This window comes from Nerophis ophidion, linkage group LG15, assembly GCF_033978795.1.
Source record: "Nerophis ophidion isolate RoL-2023_Sa linkage group LG15, RoL_Noph_v1.0, whole genome shotgun sequence".
Classification (NCBI taxonomy): domain Eukaryota; kingdom Metazoa; phylum Chordata; class Actinopteri; order Syngnathiformes; family Syngnathidae; genus Nerophis; species Nerophis ophidion.
In genome coordinates, this window is record NC_084625.1 from 34,684,679 (window position 1) to 34,707,809 (window position 23,131).

Genomic DNA, 23,131 nt, shown 5'->3' on the forward strand with positions numbered 1-23,131 from the left:
CTTACTTGTTTACTTGCTTATGCTTGTCCATCGATTCGATGATGACCATCTTCTTTTATTTGTGAGTCTGCTGATGTTTGAACAGTCCGATCCTGGATCCACAGATGCGGTTACAGACCGGGCATGTGAAGGAGGTGCTGGGGGGAGCAGGGGTGGCTTGGCGAGCATGCCTCTTCGCACGCTTTGCTGCACGGTGTTGTGTGCGCTGTTCCTCTATATAATCCACTCCCTGTGAGGAGTGGGAGCGCCAGAGGTCTCGGCAGGAAGCAAGTTCCTCCAGTGAAGAGGGGTTGATCTGGCATCTCTTCAGTGTGGTCTTCATTTGGTCTTTGAACCGCTTCTTCTGCCCACCAGCACTGCGTTGGCCTAGGTGTAACTGATCATAGAGGATTTTTGCGTGTGAGTATGGCTGGGCATTCGGATGACATGCCCCAACCACCTGAGTTGATGTTGGGTCATGATGGACTCCACACTGCAGCTGCCTGCCCTCTCCAGCACTTCTGTGTGCGGCACTCTGTCCCTCCATGTGATGCCAAGGATCTTCTGCAGACATCTTACATGGAAAGTCTCCAGGCTTCTCAGATGGCGGCTGTAGATAGTCCATGCCTCACATCCGTACAGTAATGTAGTGATGCATACTGCTCTGTAGACCAGCACTTTGGTGTGGAGTTTGAGGTTGCTGTTCTGAAAAACTCTTCTCCTTAGACGACCAAAAGATGCTGATGCCTGCTTGAGGCGGTTCTGGATCTCGTCATCCATTGAGCAGGTGTCAGACATTATGTTCCCCAGGTATTTGAAGGTGGGCACCGTGAGCAGCTGTTGCCCTGCTGCTGTGAGGGTTATTGTAGGGTTTTGTGGGAGGTCAGCACTAGACTGACAGAGTACCTCTGTCTTCTGGGTGTTGATCGTCAGTCCCATTCTGGTATATGCAGTTACAACTGTCGAGAGGATGTTTTGCAGAGCCTGTGGTGTATGGGCAACCAGGGCACAGTCATCGGCGTATTGCAGCTCAATGATGGTCTCTGAGGTCAGCCTGGTAGTTGCCTGTAGCCTCCTGATGTTAAACAGGTTACCATCAAGCCTGAAGTCTATAGTAACTCCAGCCTGCTCCTCCATCCCCCTACGTAGCAGTGTTGTGACACAGACGAGGAAGATATTGAAGAGAACTGGAGCCAGCACACAGCCCTGCCTCACTCCAGTTTTCACACCAAAGGGATCTGAGCTGTGTCTTCCCACTACCACTCGGGCCATCATCCCAGAATGGAACTGTGCAAGGATGGTGAGAAACTTGGGTGGACACCCAAATCTCTTCAGGACTTACCACAGTAGGTCCCTGTTATCTGTGCCAAATGCCTTTGAAAGGTCGACAAAGGCAATGCACAAGTCCTTGTGCTGCTCCCGGCATTTCTCTTGGAGCTGACGTGTCACAAAGATCATGTCAACTGTCCCCCTGTCCTTCCGAAAACCACACTGCGACTCTGGGGTGACCCGTTCTGATATTGCGGGGATGAGTCTGCGGAGCATGACCTTGGCAAGGACCTTTCCAGCAATGGCCAACAGAGAGATACCCCTACTATTGGAGCAGATGGATTTGTCTCCTTTTTTCTTGTAGATGGTCACAATGTTGGCATCTTTCCACTGTTGCGGGACACACTCTCGTCTCCACACCTCTGAAATGTAGAGATGCAGTGTCCGTGTACAGAGGTAGCCTCCTTCCTTGAAAAGTTCAGCCGGGATGCTGTCAGGTCCAGGGGATTTATTGTTTTTCAGGGTTTTGACTGCATGCAGGATTTCTTTGAAGGTTGGGGGGAGGTCGAGATCTGGCAAGCTAGGATGTTCAGGGAGCTCTGCAAGGACAGTTGGGTCCACTGGGGTGGGCTGGTTGAGCACGGTGTTAAAATGCTCAGCCCACCGCTCCACTATCATAGCATGATCCTTGATTAAAGATGTTCCATCAGCAGATTTAACAGGTGCCAGGGAGCAGTTTCTGGGGCCGTAGATGGTTTTCACTGCAGCATAGAAACTGTGCATATCATTTCTATCAGCATGAGACTGGATTTCATTGGCCTTTGAGATCCACCAATCATCTTTCAGTTTTCTGAGAGTTGTTTGGGCCTCAGAACGAAGGGTTTGCCATTGCTTTTTATGGAATTGGGATTGTGGGTTGTTCAGGGTGGCTTTGTGTGCCTTGTGCATTCTGTACAGGAGGGTGGAGATCTCTCCAGCATTCTGGTCAAACCAGTCCTGGTGTTTCTTAGTTTTGAAACCAATGGCTTGGGCTGCAGTGTCAAAGAGGATGGTAGATAGGGAGGTCCACTTCTCATCCATCCCAGACTCTGAGGTGATCAGCGGCTCAATGTCTGCCAGCTTCTCAGCTAGGGAGCGACGGAAGTTGTCACGGATGTCGCTGCTGCAGAGTCCGGCACAGTTGAGTGTTTTCCTCTTAGGTGCACCGTGACGTGTTAGGGGCCGAACATGCATTCTGACCTTTGTCAGAATCATGCGGTGGTCGGTCCAGCAGTCTGCCCCTCGCATAGCCCTTGTAATGCGAGGGGCATTACAGTAATTTTTTGTCGCAAACAACATTCATGAAGTTTGCTTCTTTTATGAGTTGATTATGGTTCTACTGAAAATGTGAACAAATCTGCTGGGTCAAAAGTATACATACAACATACATTATCAATTTTGGGGATGTAGAAAAGTTACAATCAAATCAAATTCACTTCAAGTCAGGGCCTCTTTACTTCATATATAGATAGATAGATATGTGAGTGATTATGATTGATGACACCTGTTGACTTCTCTAAAACCATTTAAATAGGGCTCATGTGATGCTGTCATTAGACTTGGTTACAAACGCGACAGTGGGAAAGTCAAAGGAACTCAGCACAGATCTGAAAAAACTAATCATAATGTTCTTTACAAGTGTATGTAAACTTTTGACCGTGTGTGTGTGTGGAAAAATACTGTCTTTGAGTTAGGGCTTGGCGATATATCGATATACTCGATATATCGCGGGTTTGTCTCTGTGTGATATAGAAAATGACTATATCGTAATATTCGAGTATACCTTCTCACGCAGTTGCTTTTAGCTGCGGACATTACACAACAGGCGTTTGTCACTCCTTCTCGTCTCCCTTTCTCACAGAGACGTAAAACAAGCCCACCTTCTTACACACGTCACATACTCTCGCGCGTGTAGCGTCATATGCTCTCGCCGAGCAGAGAGGTAGCAACATGGCTAACGTTAGCTGAGGCTGGTGGCGCAAGCAGAGCGGAGCGGAGCGAGTGAGTGACATTACAAGCCAAATAAGGTGCGAAACTGATCACAAATGGAGGAAGAACAATTAATGCCCCCAAAAAACAGCAGGGGGTCCATCACTTGGCGGTGGTTTGGCTTCATGCGGGAAGATATTCAGCAGACAACAGCAATATGGAAAGTATGCTGCAGAAGTGTAACTACAAAAGCTAGCAGCACTACTGATTTGTTCTTTCATTTAAAAAAGTCAACCGCGAGAGAATGAAGAGTGTTTAAAAAATACAGTTTAGGTCAATTGACTTTGTTGTGATTTCCTTCTCTGCATGAAAGTAGCATATATTAATGCAGTATGAAGAAGAATGTATTAATGTAGATACAAAGAATCATACTGCTGTGATTATATGCATCAAGTGTTCATTCAAGGCTAAGGAAAAACATAGAGATATGTATTGTATATTGTGATATGGCTAAAAATATCGCGATAATACAAACCCCATTTCCATATGAGGTGGGGAATTGAGTTAGATGTAAATACAAACAGAATACAATGATTTGCAAATCCTTTTCAACCCATATTCATTTGAATGCACTACAAAGACAAGATATTTGATGTTCAAACTCATAAACTTTATATTTTTTTGCAAATAATAATTAACTTAGAATTTCATGGCTGCAACACGTGCCAAAATAGTTGGGAAAGCGCATGTTCAGCACTGTGTTACATCACCTTTTCTTTTAACAACACTCAATAAACGTTTGGGAACTGAGGAAACTAATTGTTGAAGCTTTGAAAGTGGAATTCTTTCTCATTCTTGTTTTATGTAGCGCATTAGTCGTTCAACAGTCCGGGGTCTCCGCTGACGTATTTTACGCTTTATAATGCGCCACACATTTTCGATGGGAGACAGGTCTGGATTGCAGGCGGGCCAGGAAAGTACCCACACTCTTTTACTACGAAACCACGCTGTTGTAACACGTGGCTTGGCATTGTCTTGCTGAAATAAGCAGGGGCTTCGTTGATAACGTTGCTTGGATGACAACATATTTTGCTCCGAAACCTGTATGGACCTTTCAGCATAATGGTGCCTTAAGAGATGTGTAATTTACCCATGCTTTGGGCACTAATGCACCCCCATACCATCACAGATGCTGGCTTTTGAACTTTTTGCCTATAACAATCCGAATGGTTATATTCCTCTTTGTTCCGGAGGACACCACGTCCACAGTTTCCAAATATAATTTGAAATGTAGACTCGTCAGACCACAGAACACTTTTCCACTTTGCATCAGTCCATCTTAGATGAGCTCGGGCCCAGCGAAGCCAGCAGCGTTCCTTGGTGTTGTTGATAAATGGGTTTGGCTTTGCACAGCAGACTTTTAACTTGCACTTACAGATGTAATGACAAACTGTAGTTACTGAAAGTGGTTTTATGAAGTGTTCCTGAGCCCATGTGGTGATACCCTTTACACACTGATGTCAGTTTTTGATGCAGTACCACCTGAGGGATCAAAAGTCTGTAATATCGCTTACGTGCAGTTATTTCTCCAGATTCTCTGAACCTTTTGATGATTTTACGGACCGTAGATGGTAAAATCCCTAAATTCCTTGCAATAGGTCGTTGAGAAATGTTGTTCTAAAACTGTTCAACAATTTGCTTACAAATTGGTGACCCTCGCCCCATCCTTGTTTGTGAATTACTTAGTATTTCATGGAAGCTACTTTTATACCCAATCATGGCACCCACCTGTTCGCAATTAGCCTGCACACCTGTGGGACAATCCATTTAAGTGTTTGATGAGCATTTCTCAACTTTTATTGCCACCTTTCCCAACTTCTTTGTCATGTGTTGCTGGCATCAAATTATAACATTTATGATTATTTGCAAAAAACGAAATGTTTATCAAATATGTTGTTTTTGTAGCATATTCAACTGAATATGGGTTGAAAATGATTTGCAAATTATTGTATTCAGTTTATATTTACATTTAACACAATTTCCCAACTCATATGGGAACTGGGTTTGTACTTATTTTTATTATTCATAAACTTATTTGTATAAATTATTTATTTATTGATATTTTTCATATGTTATTAATATGTGTCTTACATTTTTGGCACAGACATACATATATAGTAGTACAAGTACACCAACAATTAAGTAAATATATACCCAAACAATAAAAAAATTCCCAACTCATACGGAAACGGGGTTTGAAAAATGCAATATCGCTCAGGCCTACTTTGAGTCAATACAATAGTATTATAATAATATGAATTATTATATTACATATATTTAATAATATGCCTTCTTCATTGTTTCTAACAGGACTGGTATGGGGGCTGCAGATATAAATTATTTTAGTAATCGAGTAATCTTTCGCTTAGTTTGTTCAAATAATCAAATAATCAGCAAAGCAGACTTTATAGCCTCAATGCGTATTTCAGGGAAAATAGTATAAAGTCTGTCTATCTGTGTTGGCCGTGCGACTTGTCCAGGGTGTACGCTGCCTTCCCCCCGATTGTAGCTGAGATAGGCATTAGCGCCCCCCGCGACCCCAAAGGGAATACGCCGTAGAAAATGGATGGATGGATAGTTAAAGTAAACAAATATGTTTCTGCTTTCCATAACCTTCATTCTTCCTCCATAATGAACATTGAAACTGCACTTTTAACTGTGCATTTTTATAAAAATAAACTCTCCACATAGATCACTGCACCCACATAACACCGCTTTCATGTGTGCTCCATTACAATGGCCGTGCTTAAACTCCATCTGCATATTTTACATTTCAAGGTCTCGATGTCTGGATTATATCCATCGTCATTTGTGACTCATTAAAAAAATAATCGAAACAACAGAATATAAATCTAACCTTTTCTAAGTAAAATAATCAAATAATTGTTGCAGTCCTTACTGTAATCCGTCTGTGGTGTTTGGTTGCATTGCCTAATTAGCGGTGCAAAAAACCCCATATATGTTTAGAAATTATTTCGGAAAAAACTTTCTTCTGCATTGATGCATGCTATTATGTTCCAGTCCCCATGTCTCTGTTCGCTTTTATGATAAGGTAAATCTGGAAGGGTCGTGCCAAATCTTTAAATAATGTATGAGAAACATTGTGATCCCTTTCTTACTTGTCTGTCAGGCTTCATGAAAAAGCGAATAGTCTGACTTAATTGTAGTTTTATTATACAGCGGTCAACCTCTTTTTATTCATGTGCAAAAATTAGAAATATTAAATTGTTCCCTAAATTGTATAGTAATAATTTTTTTATTATGGGCGACAGTTGGAGCCTGGAACACATTGGATCACTTAACATGATTTCCTGTGGGAGAGCTTTGCAATTAAAACAAATTACATGTCAACCAGCCTCACACAACGGTTGTGTTCAACTTAGGAGGCACAACTGTAGTTTTTTGTTTTTTTAAAGCTAAGCAGACACACCCTTGAGACTTCTGTGATGGACACATTATTGCTGTCTGTTGCTGTCTGCCGATCAAGTCATTTAAATGATCTGCGAGGTCTGTGTAAAACAGCTACTCAGTCCCAGTCTATGAATATTGATGTAAATGGAAATTCACAGCCGGCCAGTCGATGAGCTCGGGTGAATTTTGAACAGATTTTGTCTGCTCTGCTTGATGCTTTTGTTAGTGATTGTGTGAGGAATACTTCACTTGTGAGGTGTCTTGTATGCTGTCATTATGAAGATAAAGTGCTGTTTTTTGACACCACTAAAGTTGATTTATGTGCTCATGCTGATTATTTTCCTGTGCGGGATTTCAATTAAGTCTTGTGTTTGTTGTAAACAGGGTGAGAACAGCAGCCGTGCGACATATCCTGCCTCACTTAAGTGGAGCTGGCGACACCAACTGCGCCAGACCACAGCTGGAGCCGCTAGTGACCTCTTTGCTTCCAAGTCTCTACTGCCTCAGACACCCTGTGGAGGTGTCACTCGACACCAGCAGCAAGTCGCTACTGAAGGTATAGATCAGGGGTGTCAAACTAATTTTAGCTCATGAGCCGCGTGGAAGAAAATCTATTCCAACGTGGCCGGGACGGGTAAAATCATGGCATAATAACTTAAACATACAACTACGACAACTTCAGATTGTTTTATTTTACTTGATCCCAAAAAAGAACAACCACATTTTGAAAATGTACTAATCACAGAAAAATCTCTTTACAAAACACTTCAAGTTAGTGGAAAATTATGAGGAAAAAAATAAGTGCCGTTTCAAATCACCATGAAGAACACAATGAACTTAGACTTAATCTCAGTGTATCTACAACGCAATTCAACTTTAAATCACAGCCAATCAAGGATTGAACAAAAAATAAAATAAAGCATAAATAAAAATGATTCTATGTATCAACTCCCTACTTTGTCAATTCCACATATTAACACTGTCCTAACTCAACAAACCATACAAACTGAGGTAGAAACTATTCAAGAGGGTTGAGTTACTCCCTGACTTTTTGGCATCTCTGTGTATTGATAGAAAAATAAAAGCTCTACAATGTGCGAACAATTTCAACAAACCAAAAATAAAAACTTACAAGACTGAATGTACTGCAGTAAATCACACACTGGTCACTTTCTTTAAATTTGCACAGAAGACAATCATTTTCACAGAACTACAGTGGGGCAAAAAAGTATTTAGTCAGCCACCGATTGTGCAAGTTCTCCCAGTTAAAATGATGACAGAGGTCTGTAATTTCATCACAGGTACACTTCAACTGTGAGAGACAGAATGTGAAAAAATATCCAGGAATTCACATTGTAGGAATTATAAAGAATTTATTTGTAAATTATGGTGGAAAATAAGTTTTTGGTCAACCATTCAAAGCTCTCACTGATTGAAGGAGGTTTTGGCTCAAAATCTCACGATACATGGCCCCATTAATTCTTTCCTTAACACGGATCAATCGTCCTGTCCCCTTAGCAGAAAAACAGCCCCAAAGCATGATGTTTTCACCCCCATGCTTCACAGTAGGTATGGTGTTCTTGGGATGCAACTCAGTATTCTTCTTTCTCCAAACACGACAAGTTGAGTTTATACCAAAAAGTTCTATTTTGGTTTCATCTGACCACATGACATTCTCCCATGTGCTCTCTGGCAAATTTCAGACCGGCCTGGACATGCACTGGTTCAAGCAGGGGGACATGTCTAGCACTCCAGGATTTGATTCCCTATCAGCGTAGTGTGTTACTGATGGTAACCTTTGTTACTTTGGTCCCAGCTTTCTGCAGGTCATTCACCAGGTCCCCCCGTGTGGTTCTGGGATTTTTGCTCACCGTTCTCATGATCATTTTGATCCCATGGGATGAGATCTTGCGTGGAGCCCCAGATCGAGGGAGATTATCAGTGGTCTTATGTCTTCCATTTTCTGATAATTGCTCCCACAGTTGATTTTTTTCACACCAAGCTGCTTGCCTATTGTAGATTCACTCTTCCCAGTCTGGTGCAGGTCTACAATTCTTTTCCTGGTGTCTTTCGACAGCTCTTTGGTCTTGGCCATAGTGGAGTTTGGAGTCTGACTGTTTGAGGCTGTGGACAGGTGTCTTTTATACAGATAACGAGTTCAAACAGGTTCCATTAATACAGGTAACGAGTCGAGGGCAGAAGAGCTTCTTAAAGAAGTTACAGGTCTGTGTGAGCCACAGATTTTACTTGTTTGAAGTGACCAAATACTTATTTTCCACCATCATTTACAAATAAGTTCTTTAAAATTCCTACAATGTGAATTCCTGGATTTTTTTTCACATTCTGTCTCTCACAGTTGAAGTGTACCTATGATGAAAATTACAGACCTCTGTCATCATTTTCAGTGGGAGAACTTGCACAATTAGTTGGCTGACTAAATACTTTTTTGCCCCACTGTATATCAATGTGCAATGTCTCATGCAGCATTTTAATTAGATAGATTAGATAGTACTTTATTTATTCCGTCAGGAGAGTTCCTTCAGGAAAATTACAATTTTCAGCACAATCCCATTCAAGATCAGACAAACATTAAAGGGAGACAGAACAGGATCGCTGACGGGTCTGCCGGCTTCCAGCGCCCCTTACAAAAAAAGATGAGATACAGGTAAACAAGGGGGGGAGAAAAAAATAGAAGATTAAAATAAAATAAAAAAATCGGTCTTAGCCTGGGCCCTGGAGAGGGGGTGCAGACAGAGGTCAAGGGAAAAAAACAACAACTCATAGCCATAGTACACACGCCTCTTACATGTGTGTAAGAGGGAAACATCAAACATCAAAGAACACATAAGACATTAAAGCAGCAGATACAACCAGACACTTCTACATACAGCTATGAATAAAAAGTAAAAGAAACATATCCAATGTGGTGGCCTCTGCGGTGTTCCACGCCATCGTCCGCTGGGGTGGAGGGAGGATGGCCAGAGACAGGAGCAGACCCAACAAAGCAACCAGGACAGCCGACTCCACTCCCGGCCAGTGTCCAGTCCGCATGGATGAGCGATGATACGTCCAAGGAGACTAAGTGGGGTTACCAACTGTTTATTTTACTCCTGTTTGTTTTACCTTGGGTCCACGCTTTACTCTTTGTGTCTCCTAGCAGCTCAGGCAAATCATATTGTCTAAAAATGCATTTTCCCATCGATAACGTGCTTAATTAATGTGGACCCCGACTTTAACAAGTTGAAAAACTTATTTGGGTGTTACTATTTAGTGGTCAATTATACGGAATATGTACTGTACTGTGCAATCTACTAATAAAAGTCTCAATCAATCAACATCATCGCGCTCGCACTGCAGTGCTCTTTCAAACAATTAGTGCGCGAGGAATAATATATATATGTATATATATATATATATACATATATATTTTTTTCTTTTTTTTTTCTTTTATCTACATCTACACATATACACCCCGGCCAAATTATTTTAACCCGATGTGGCCCCCAAGTGGACCCCTGCCCTAGGGGAACAACGTTAATACATGTTTGATGAAACGTGATTATATGCATGAGTGTATGTATGCATCTGTGCTTCTCCTCGGGTCGCCACCTTGTCGTGGTGGAGAGCCTTGCGTGTTCCAATGAACCTGAGAGCGATGCCATCTGGAGCTTAAGCTCCTGGTAGGTTCAACCATGGCGGTAAGGTCGAGGGTGAGGTTCCAGACGAAGAGCGGCCCAAAAAGTCCTCAACGGCGGAGTGGGCGGATGATGGCAGCAGAGAAAGCTCCACAACGGTCACAAAGGCGGAAGAAGGCTGCAGCAAAGATGGGTCCCCAATTGTCTTGGTCTCCATGCCATTGGACCCTGGCCCTCCCTTTGTCAAGGACAGTGTGGTGGCTGCCTGTGCACCAGCCTCCCCACTTTATAAGATTCCACGCACAGGCGTTCTCCTGAAGGAAGGACTCACCATTACCCAACCCCCCCCCCCCCCCCCCCACAAGTCCTATGGCGTTCAGGAAATGGTGACTGAAGCAGGGCAGTGAAGCTTGGGAGTTTCTAGCCACGAACTGGCACATAGGCGGTGGGTGCCTGACTCAGTCGCCTTGCTCTCGGACCGAGGCAGAGAGAGCATCTCGGCAGCAGCACCCATGTCTGAGCAGCCCTATACAGGATCCACTCTGCTCACCCCAGACGGGGAAGGGGCTAGAAAAGGTGCCCTAAAAATAGCCTGCCTCATAAAACCTGACTGGAATACCGCGTCCAGTGGGTTCACCTACAGCGGTCGAAAACAAAAAACTATGAACATTGGAGCATGGAACGTGAGAACACTTATGGACAGTGCCTCCACCAATCGTCCAGAAAGAAGAACTGCTATCATTGCCAGGGAACTGAAACGGTTCAAGGTCGACATCGCCGCCCTGTCAGAGACCCGCCTGGCTGAGGAGGGGCAACTAAAGGAGGAGAAAGGGGGATATACCTTCTTCTGGAAGGGAAAAGTGGCTGATGAGCCCAGAAACCATGGGGTGGGTTTTGCAATCAAGAATCGGCTCATCTCCCAACTCTCCGAATCTCCAGTAGGCATCAATGAGCGTCTCATGACCTTACGACTGAGTCTCTCAAACGATCAGATGGCCACAGCTGTGAGTGCCTATGCACCAACCTTGGACTCACAAGATGAAGATAAGGAGACCTTTTATGCAACCCTTGACCAGGTTTTATCAAACGTCCCAAAGGAAGACAAGATCCTCCTCCTCGGGGACTTCAATGCCAGGGTCGGCAAGGACCATGAGCTCTGGAAAGGCACCTTGGGCAAAGAGGGTGTTGGGAATGTAAACTCCAATGGAATCCTCCTATTATCTAAATGTGCTGAACACGAGCTCGTGATCACAAACACCTTGTTCCGCCAGAGAAACCGTTACAAAACCTCATGGATGCATCCCCGATCAAAGTGCTGGCATCTCATTGATTATGTGATAGTCAGGGCCAGAGATCGCAAAGATGTCAACATCACCAGGGCCATGATCAGCGCGGATGAATCCTGGACTGACCACCGCCTCATCCGATCCACCATGAACATCAAGCTGCGGCAGAAAAGGAGAACACAAAGGAAACATCTTCGCCCAAAATTCAACCTCGACAGCCTGGGAGACACAAACAGGGTGCAACTCTTTCAAGACAACCTAATTGAGAGGCTCCCTGAAGAATACCCAGAGGGTGTGGAGGAACACTGCAGGGCTCTCAAAACCACACTTCTTGAGACCAGCAGAGACACCTTTTGGCTACAAGACCAGGAAACATCAAGACTGGTTCGACGACAACTATGTCGAAATACAACATCTAATTGACGCCAAAAGGAAAGCCTTCTGCACTTGGCAAAATGACATCAGCTGCATGGCCAAAAGGGAGGCCCACTCCAAGGCAAAGGCACTTGTCCAAAGTAGAGTACGAGAGTTGAAGAACCAGTGGTGGTTGGAGAAGGCCCTGGAAATCCAGAGACTTGCAGACTCGGGAGACACCAGGGGTTTCTTTAACGCCACCAAGGCCGTGTATGGGCCCTGCTATCGAGGCCTAAACCCTCTCCGCTCCAAGGATGGACAAACCTTGCTGAAGGACAATGTTGGTATCAGTTCCAGATGGCAAGAACACTTCAAAGAACTCCTGAACAGAAAGACCACAGTCGAGCTCGAAACCATCAACCAGATCCCTCAGTGTCCCATCATGGAGCAGTTGGGTCAACCCCCAACCGAAAATGAGGTCCTGGATGCCGTGAGGAAACTGAGCAACAACAAGGCCTCTGGACCAGATGGGACTCCAGCAGAAATCCTCAAGCAAGGAGGACCAAAACTCCTGTGTCACATCCATAGCCTGCAGGGCAAAATCTGGGATGAAGAGGAAATACCGGCTGAGCTCAGGGATGCCCTGGTTGTTACCATCTTCAAAAATGGAGACAAGGCCGACTGTGGCAACTACAGGGGTATCTCCCTCCTGTCGACAACGGGCAAAGTGTTGGCTCGTATATTGGCCAACCGGCTACTGCCTCTGTCAGAGAACACCCTACCAGAATCGCAGTGTGGCTTTCGTCCTGCCAGGGGGACCTCCGACATGATTTTTACAGCTCGTCAACTGCAGGAAAAATGTCGGGAGCAACATCTACCTTTGTACATGGCGTTCATTGACCTCACAAAGACCTTTGACTCCATAAACAGAACTGCCCTCTGGTGTGTTCTCTCCAAGATTGGATGCCCAGACAAGTATATAAAGATCTTGCGACTACTCCATGATGACATGACGGCAACCGTAGTCGGCAATGGTGGATTGGAGACACCTCCTTTCAAAGTAGACACTGGTGTTAAGCAGGGCTGCATCATCGCACCAACCCTGTTCGCCATCTTCATTTCCACCATCCTCCACATCACCAGCCAGAACCTACCTGAGGCAGTCAAGCTCATATACAGGACTGAGGGAGGGCTATTTAACATCAACAGATTCAGGGCAAAAAGCATGGTGTTCACATCCTCCATCATGGAGCTCCAGTATGCGGATGACAATGCCCTAGTTGCACACTCCGAAGCGGACCTCCAGGACATCTTAAACGCCTTTGCCAGAGCCTACAGACTCCTGGGACTTGACATAAACATAAAAAAGACCCAAATCCTATACCAACCAGCTCCTGACACACTCCCACAACCCCCCACAATTCATGTGGGAGACAACATCCTCGATAATGTGGATCAATTCGCCTACCTTGGCAGCCTTCTCTCTACAAGAGCTGTCATTGACGCAGAGATTCACCACCGCATCGGGTGTGCCAGTGCAGCCTTTGCCAGGCTGCGGAAGAGGGTTTTTGAAAACCGAGACATCCAGACAAAGACAAAGCTACTTGTCTATCAAGCAGTAGTTCTGCCCACACTGCTCTATGGAGCCGACAGCTGGACCACCTACAGCAGACATCTGAAGGCCCTGGAGCAGTACCACCAACGATGTCTCCGGAAGATCCTCAGGATCGGTTGGGAAGAGAGGCGTACAAACATCAGTGTTCTGAAAGAAGCCAACATCTCCACCATCACCACAACCATCATCCGACATCAACTGCGATGGACAGGCCATGTCATACGCATGCCTGACAACCGCCTTCCAAAGCAAATGCTGAATGGCCAGCTAAATGAAGGAAAACGTACCCAAGGAGGGCAGAAGAAGAGGTACAAGGATAACATCAAAACCCACCTGAGAAAGTGTCACTTCAGCCTCAGCAACTGGGAGGGGGTAGCCCACCAGAGGAACATGTGGAGCAAGATGGTCCATGAAGGCACAACTCACCTAGAGAAGGACCTCCACCGTGCCGCAGAAACCAAGAGGCAACAGAGAAAGGAGAGATCCACCACCAACACAGCTCCTCACACCACAACCACTACCCAGTCAACCACCCACGCATGCCCCCACTGCGACAAAGTCTGCGGATCCAGGATCGGCCTGTACAGCCACCTGAGGACCCACAGATGACCAGACCCACCGACAGGAGGACAATCTTACTCGTCTCGAGTGATCGCCGATGATGATCTGTGCTTGTGTGTGTACAGTATGTGTATATGTATGTTTGTACAGTGAATGTGTGTGTGGATGTATGTACCATGAGTGTGTGAGTGTATGTACTGTGTTTGTGTATGTATGTTTAGACTAGGGGTCTCCTTTTCCACCAAGGGACGCATACTGAAAAGTCAAAGCATGCATGACTTAAAGACATAATTTGGTGTTAGGTTTGTGTTGTAAGTTACAAGGTGTATTATAAGAATCTAAATATTCATTTAAATTTTTTTGTTCTGTTTTTTTGGTTTAATTGTATTTTGACGATATGCTGTGAGCTGAGGGCCACAAATAGCCCACAAGCCACACTTTGGACACCTCTTTTTTAGACGTTATGGCCAAAATCATTTCTGTTGTTATACATTTTTAATTGGTAGATGGCTGTCCTTTGGCTGAAACCACACAATAAATCCCCCTATCACTGTCTGTTGGATTCTCAATAGTGAAGTAAAGTGAATTATATTTATATTTACTGGACTCCCACACTATTTATTAATTTAACAACTCATTATTACCCAATTGACACCCATTTCTCACCGGAAGGGGGGGGTCTCTACATCGGCAGTCCTGTCTCAAGGTCTCTTCTTTTTCCCCAGATGGGGTCTTATAAGTTTTTCCTTGCCAGTATGTCGTGAGTTTTTGAAGCCCTTTAAGGCACTTGCGATTAAGAGCTAAATAAGTAAACTTTGATTGATTTAATGAATCTAAAACATTGGATAAGCCTGTTTATTATGTTTTTTATATTTTTGTTAAAATATTAAAAACATATGCAAATATAGTCTCTTAAATTCAATATTTCTTTGCAATGTTTGTGTAATTTCTCAGTAAAAAAAAAAAAAAGTTCACATTTGGCTATCAGCTGAGACTTTTGAAAAGTTGTCACATGTTGACAGGTTCATATTATTCCTAGATACAAAAACTTCTTGTGCATTTGGATACAATTTTTAGGTCAATGCCTTTCACTCATTGCTGCTTACTGCTGTTGATTTACTTTTTGTTGAAACAAAGCAGACAATTTTGAACAATTATGAACTGCATGCCAAATCCTTACAACTTGTGGCATCTTATGTTTGATGTTAATAAGGTGGAGTCGGTGGAGAAGCTCTTCTGTATACTGTCCTCAGACACTGTTGAAATGCCGCTGAGAAGATCTTCTGCCGAGCAACTGTCTGTGGTTCTGCAAGGTTAGCATTCCATATTGAAAAAAAAATCCTTACACTTCAGAATATTTCATAAATAATACCTTTTAGTTTACATCTGCGCTTCCTACCTTATGCGTGAGCGCTGTCAAACCAGAGAAAGCATTTTATGTTTCTCAAGAAAAACTGCTGACTGGTTACTTCCTGGGCCCTTACTCTCTCTAAATTGGTTTGACAACTCTCTCTTTCTTTTTCTCGCTTTCATCTCAGTCTTGAAGTTAAAAAAAATGCAGCAGATTGCAGTTGCAAAAAAATATAGTACTGCAGGCTTGAACCGTTACATACGGGCGTAGTTGACATCATTACGTACTAAAAGCCGTATAAGGGTGGGATATAATGCTTTAAACTTTTTGGAAAGTTAGTGCCCTCTGGGCGTAAAGGTTGCAAACAGCCCCTTTAAAGTACCAGTAAAGCGAAAAAACAAATTGACTTTATATACTTATGTTTCATTGTATCCATTAATCCATATCCAATGGTTTTTACAATCCTCAAAATATATGAAAATACCATTTAAACATCACAAAATGGCACAAATTCAGTCGGCAATTTTGAATATTCCACTCAGAATGTCTTCAATAATTTCCATAGATTGACGTCACTGGAGTAACGCAATACGTTAAAATTAGGGAAGGATGTGCTGTCGATCATTCAAAATCCCTATATAAGACATGAAAAGATATGTTTATCTTATTTTATGCATTCTAAGTCATAAATAAGTAAATACATAAAAGTATGCTAACAATGTAGTCAATGAGGCTCTCTATTTTGCCCACAAAACCCTCTACACATTGTGACCTGTATTTGACCAAATATTAGCAATGTTGTTTTTATAAGCACTAACTCAGACAAATTAATAACAATTTGAATGCTAACTAACCCTCTGCTGCCTTTATTGTGAGCTGGCAGCGATGTCCTGCAATTTATACACAGATGGAGACAAACACACACAAGAAAAGACAGTGTCTGTAAGGAGACTGTTACTTGTTAACCCTTGGCGTGCATTATGATTGATTCTTCATATAAAAAGAATGATATAGACATCTTATCAGTCGTCATCAAAGTAAGAGCAGTCATTATGCAGTGAGCTATCGTTTTACTATGTTTGTAGTTTGTATTTATTGTTTATTGCACTTAGCAATACTGCCATTATGCTTAGGGTTTAAAGCTGGATCTGTATAGTAGAGTTTCTAAAACTTGTAACTCATCCTCCTTATATTCAGGATCCAAAATACAAGGTTCTGCATCATAGTTTTTCCCAAAGTAATTGTTATTGACTCTCACAAAGTCTGAATGATTTGCATTGTTGTATTGTTGATGAAGGGATATGTGGTTCCTACCGCTACATCACATGATGACGTGTCTGAAGAGCTTATTATCTCTAAAAATGGCTGGGGAATCTCCATGAGATTGATACTATTTTGATCCTATCTATTTACTCGCAAACTTTGTAAGCCTTTTGGTGTCATAAATCAGATATATACCGTATGTGATAATAGCTTCAATATAGATTCAACCTTTTTTTCTACTCGACTGTTTAAAGGGGGTCTTACTATGATTTTGTTCTACATTCAAAACAATTCCTTGTGGTCTACATTTCATGAAATGGTGGTGCTTAGGTCAAAATGTTGCATAGATTATGTTTTATGGACCATCTTCAACCCGCTTTCTTTTCAGGATGCACTGTTTTATTCGCGTGCCAAAGTTCTCCAGGACAAGCCATTATGTAACAATTTATTGTTTAATTTATCTCCCCACTAGAATAATTTTGTGTTCGGATAATTGTTCTCAATTATGATCGACCTTTTCATAAAATGCTGTCAGGACTGCAATCTATATATAGCACTCCGGGTGGGGGTCACCTAATGGTTGAATTTGCAATTAGCCATGTGTTGTGTGCGAAAATGTTTAAACCATAACAAATATTTTTAAAAACTACTTATATCTTTTAAAACAAAACAAAACACTATTTTCTATATTAGATGGCAGTGGCGCCACAGTAGCAGCCATTAGTTGTCTAGAAGAGCGATTTGTGCTTTCATTTCAGAGTGTCCAAAAGTCTCCACTAGATTTGTGGATAGTCGCTTTGAAAAAAAAAAAAGAGAACCTAGAAGGGTTTGATTACTTGCTAAATATAGCGACAAAGGCAACACCGAACCTTTCTGCTTTGTCTTTTTATCCTCTGGCAGAGCAGCTGTATTATAATTTGTTTATGAGTGAGAGTGAACAAGTTGTCAAATCTATACACCAAAAGTCCTTTGAAGTTCAACAGAAAAGAAAACTGGACATAAAAGAGCTTGATTAAAGTTTTATTTTGAATTATATTGCATTATAATGAACAGATGACATCAATCACACACATCAATCCAACTAATGTCAATTTGAAACAATAGCTAAAATGTATGCTTCTGTTTAAGACTAGTATGTTTGTTTTGTTCCTTCTCTGCAGACACAACAATGCACCCGGTGCTGAAGAATTTCGGAATAACAGACAAAGCCATTTCTTTCCTTATCGGTAGCGTCAACGGCAACAAGGTAAAAAAAAACAACTTGCTTTGCTAAAATAATAAACAGATAAGCACTGTAAACCTTAAGCCAGATGGAGGGAATGCTGCGTTGGTGCGTGCAGTCAACAATAATTGCCTCCACACGACCTCGTTGATGCGCACACATGAGTTCATATGTTGCCAGTGTATGTCAAGGAGACTCACTGAGGCGTGAATGATAGAAGGATGAAATGGCCTGTATTAACAGTGTCAGACAGCCCTCGGTGGGCTGTGATTTTTTTCCCTCCAGCTCCTGCCGGTCATTCTTTTGAATCAGACACTGTGGCGAGGCCTGTATGGCTACATTGAGGCAGACATACAATGACCTGTCTGCAGGTGCTATTTGTCCAATTGCGCTCAATCACACTTGTACAATATGTGTGAGGCTACCCTTGCAATGTTTGTTCACACAGAGCTTGGATTGCATGCTGGAGCCGTGTGTGTGTATCCTGAGGAAGCTAGTGTATGCTGATCCGTCTCTGAGGAACGCCCTCGCGCAGCGCAACATCCTGCTCATCACTCTGCTTCGAGGTAAATTATTTTTGCGAGACGGCTCATTAAGTAATGAGCTCGCATATTATGGTTTCTGTGTGCGGTGTAGCTTAGGCGTGCATTTGCATGAAAAATACAAAGCTATTTACGAATGCGTAGCTTTTAGCCGTGTTGTGACAACACTCGCCGGCCACTTCATTATGGACAAATGGACATCACATGAGATTCAACAGAAGAGCCATATCAAAAATCCTGCGTTAGTAAAAATAATAATACTTATTTTTAAAGAAGCACATTTTTATTTTAAATGATAATGTAATCAGTATGATTCACCCTTTTTTTGCTTAGTATGTTAACCAAAATCGTATTAATAATGCAGTGTAGCATAAACTACAATCATAGTCATAAATATATTTTATTGTTGAATTACAGTATTGACCCTAATATACGACAACCCTGAATATAAGACACCTCCAAAACACATTGTATTCAGTGTCAGTAAAATTCCATTCATCATATATCCTCTGCGTTAGTGACAGGAATAAGTGTGTTTCCTCTTTTTGGAGAAGTCATTTGGCGTTACCGGTTGGTTTAGCTCTTATAAATAAATCTCTAGACTTCTAATATAAGACATTTCTTTTTTTAGACTAGTCTTCCAGGAGAAAATGTGCTGACAATGTCAAGAAAAACTGCTAGGGCTGCACAATTAATCCTGTTTTAATAACCACCATGATCTTGGCTGCCAAGTTTAAATGAGTGTGATCATCCTTGATATTAACTTTTGAAAAGCAGACTTCGCTACATATCAAATTAAGCATTTTTACATACTGTGGCAGAAAATGGTCAACGGCACAGAGCTCCATGACCACGCTGACCACCTCTCGCCGCACCTCTGCGTGTGGACTCCTGCGCAACACACTGTTTTGCTTCTTTACCTTGAATCGCACCAGAAGGACTATCGGCTATAATCTGGAGACAATTTTCAGTTGAGTGCAAACATCGGTGAGACATGCGCCCCTTTAGATTCAATGTGCCCCTTGTATCTGCGCATGCGAATGAATCCTGGGAATGCAGAAATGTAATTGCTCTCTTGTGAGTACAATTGTCACTCTAACACTACTGTAATTTCAGGTGGCCCTTGAGGTAATATCAAATTAAGATTAGAGCTGGCCCGCCGGTAATATTCAGCGGCGGTGCCTCTGTAACACCGCATTCACTGCTGATACTCATACTTGTCAACCCTCACGATTTTCCCGGGAAACTCCTGAAGTTCAGTGCCGCTCCCGAAAATGGTTAAACAGCTCGCCGACAATCTATAGGAACTGGGTTCAAATCCTAGTCAGATCGATCAGGTAACTAGGAAAGCTTCATATGGTGGGGTTAAGCTTTTATATCATAGTTAACTGAGACAGGTTCTCAATTAAATATGTAATTGGGGCCCAAAATTTCCCTTTAAGAAGACTCTTAAATTATTTTATCCTTCAGGTCTTCCATTCACTTTCACTGTTCACCTACAAGGCCACCAAGTGTATGTGCTCGCAAAGGATGCAAACACTTCATTCTGTTTTTAATTTGTTTTAGGAGGTTTTTTTACATGTTTTAGGAGTCTTATTATGTGTTTTAGAGTCATTTTTAATGTTTTAGAAGTTGGTTGTTGTGTTTTTAAATGTTTTACTAGTCAAAAACAGCTATCTCCCATTTAAAGAGGTTGATCGGTAACTAGGAAAGATCCAGTGGGAGGAGTTAAAGTTCACCCGGACAACAATATTGGGGGACGTGCCTTGAAGGCACTGCCTTTAGTCCTCTACAGCCTGCCGTCACGTCCGCTTTTCCGCCATACAAACAATGTGCCAGCACAGTCACATAATACATGCGGCTTTAACACACACAAGTGAATGCAACGCATACTTGCTCAACAGCCATACAGATCACACTGAGGGTGGCCGTATAAACAACTATGTTACAACACTGTTACAAATATGCGCCACACTGTGAACCCACACCAAACAAGAATGACTAATACAGTTCGGGAGAACATCCGCACCGTAACAGAACATAAACACAACAGAAGAAATACCCAGAACCCTTTGCAGCACTAATTCTTCCGGGACGCTAAAATATACACCCCCACTACCACCAAACCCCGACCACCCCCAATTTTTATTAAAATTTTATTTGATATGCCATTGAGATTTTTTAATTATCATTATTATAATTTGAAACTCGATTTTGCTTGTCACTATAAAGTTATATAAGCCTTGCTTGTTCAATATTCAATGCAAAACTTGTTTGGGTCCCTATTAAATTAAATGATAAATGGGTTGTACTTGTATAGCGCTTTTCTACCTTGAGGGTACTCAAAGCGCTTTGACACTACTTCCACATTTACCCATTCACACACACATTCACACACTGATGGAGGGAGCTGCCATGCAAGGCGCCAACCAGCACCCATCAGGAGCAAGGGTGAAGTGTCATGCTCAGGACACAACGGACGTGACGAGGTTGGTACTAGGTGGGAATTGAACCAGGGACGCTCGGGTTGCGCACGGCCACTCTCCGCCTCTGCGCCACGCCGTCCCTATTAAAAGGTTAATTTGTTCAACCTTGGCCCACGGCTTTGTTCAGTTTCAAATTTTGGCCCACTTTGTATTTGAGTTTGACACCCCTGCTCTAACACTATATTTTTGTAATTTTTCATTTACTGTATTATACAAGTTTCACACTGCAAACAATCAAATGTATGATTAGGTCAAGCGGAGGTGTCCTATTGATGATGCACAAGCCATCCGCGGAACAAGGACTTTTTTTAACGCCCTGAAAAAAACTCATCCAAAATGGAACAGAACTCAAGGCATCATGCCATGAGTAAAAAAAGGAAAGAATAATACTAATAATGAACATAAACTGGGGGTGTAACGGTACACAAAAATTTCGGTTCTGTGCGTATCTCAGTTTAGAGGTCACGGTTCCGTTACATTTCGGTTCAGTAAGAAAACAACAAAATATTAATTTTTTGGTTATTTATTTACCAAATTTGTAAACGATGGCTTTATCCTTTTAACATTGGGAACACCATAATAATTCTGCCCACGTTAATCAACATTAAACTGCCTCAACTTGTTGCTCAGATTAAATAAAATGACAAAACTTTTCTTCTACATGTAAAAAAGTGCAACATTAAACAGTTTCAAGTCAACTTATCATGCTTAATTTATAACAGCATTTGGGAAGCCTGTAGTTGATTTTTTATTATGTAAATGTTATATTTTTATCAACATGTGATAGCAGGGACCCTGCCATTCAAACTAGGCTGCTACATTACTAATGATTAATGTAACTATAGCTGAAAAAATAGCACAATAGCAATAGGAGAGACTATTCATCCCTGAACACCATTGAGTTCATGTAGACTTTATGATGCACTTACATTATTATATCACTAGCATGCACGCACGCACACGCACGCACACAGACACACACACACACACACACACACACACACACACACACACACACACATCGCACAATGAGCTAACACACACCGCAAAATGAGCTAACGTTATGCTAAGAGCCAGGACTGCGAGCGAGCTAAACTGCAGTTTGGTTCTAGAACGTCATCTAGAACGTTGACTGGGAGGTGTTTATTATAATTTGGGGAGAGTCCGCTGCTCACCAGCTAAACACCTATCTGCTCGACGCTGAAGTGCTGACTACATGCGCTCTGAATACGCACTGCTGATTGGTTGTTACCGCTCTGAATACACACTGCTGATTGGCTGTACTGCTCTATATGTAACCAATCAGATGGTTGTGTGGGTGGGACAATGCTGGGTGCTGTGTAGGAGACAGAGGCAGAACGGAGCGGAGCAGCTTGTTAAGACTTAAGCTTAGGCGGCTACTTTATATAGTTGTGTGTATAAATATGTGGATACCATCTAATTAAGAATTACATGATGACATCACGTCACACCATTACTGCAAGTAAATTGAAGACCTCTGGGAAACGCTGGTACCTTTTTACCTTGCATAATGCATAATTGTTATTACTAATCGTGATTTCAATATTAATAAAATTAACTATAATTTTATTTTGGCCATAATCTTTCAACCATAGTTCGTGCTTATTTTTCTAAAATATCATTATGGTTTGCATGTGTTCCTCATATTGTGATCTTTGAGCTGTGGATTGTATTTTATGGTTGCAACTATTTCAGTCAAGCTATAGTGACTTATTGTAAAACCAACATTTCCTGATGTTATTTAAAAACATTGTTTTGCCTGTGTTTGCATCATTACAGCATCCTTAATCCTGAAGGCCAACAATAACAACGTGAATGAGGCGGCCGTCCTGATGAGTTTGTTGCTCTTTGATGAAATAAGTAGCATGGAAATATGGTGAGTAGTGACATGTTTTTATTGTGTGTGCACCTGTTCAGAACCTTTGCATGAGCTCTTGATTTATGTTGGTGTATCAGGTCGGACAAATCTAAGAGGGATGGTTGTCCTCCAACTTTCTCACTCCCGCTCTCAGTAATTCGCAGGTAAACGTTAAAGCTCAGATGAGCTACCGTCTATCTTTTGTTTTATGTATATGCTTGCTCACAAGCTTAATTCCCCATCACTTTGC

The 23,131-nt window shown here is 42.2% G+C and overlaps 1 protein-coding gene across 2 annotated transcripts in view; it reads left to right on the forward strand.

The window, feature by feature from the left end:
* Positions 1-23,131, forward strand: part of rttn (rotatin) — a 134,592-nt gene that overhangs the window by 44,907 nt on the left and 66,554 nt on the right. For both annotated transcript variants that reach the window (XM_061922064.1, XM_061922065.1), the window contains exons 18-23: positions 7,072-7,243; positions 15,352-15,451; positions 17,913-17,998; positions 18,423-18,540; positions 22,803-22,899; positions 22,980-23,045. In XM_061922064.1, the coding sequence (XP_061778048.1) occupies positions 7,072-7,243; positions 15,352-15,451; positions 17,913-17,998; positions 18,423-18,540; positions 22,803-22,899; positions 22,980-23,045 (639 nt within the window). The remainder of the gene's footprint in view (positions 1-7,071; positions 7,244-15,351; positions 15,452-17,912; positions 17,999-18,422; positions 18,541-22,802; positions 22,900-22,979; positions 23,046-23,131) is intronic.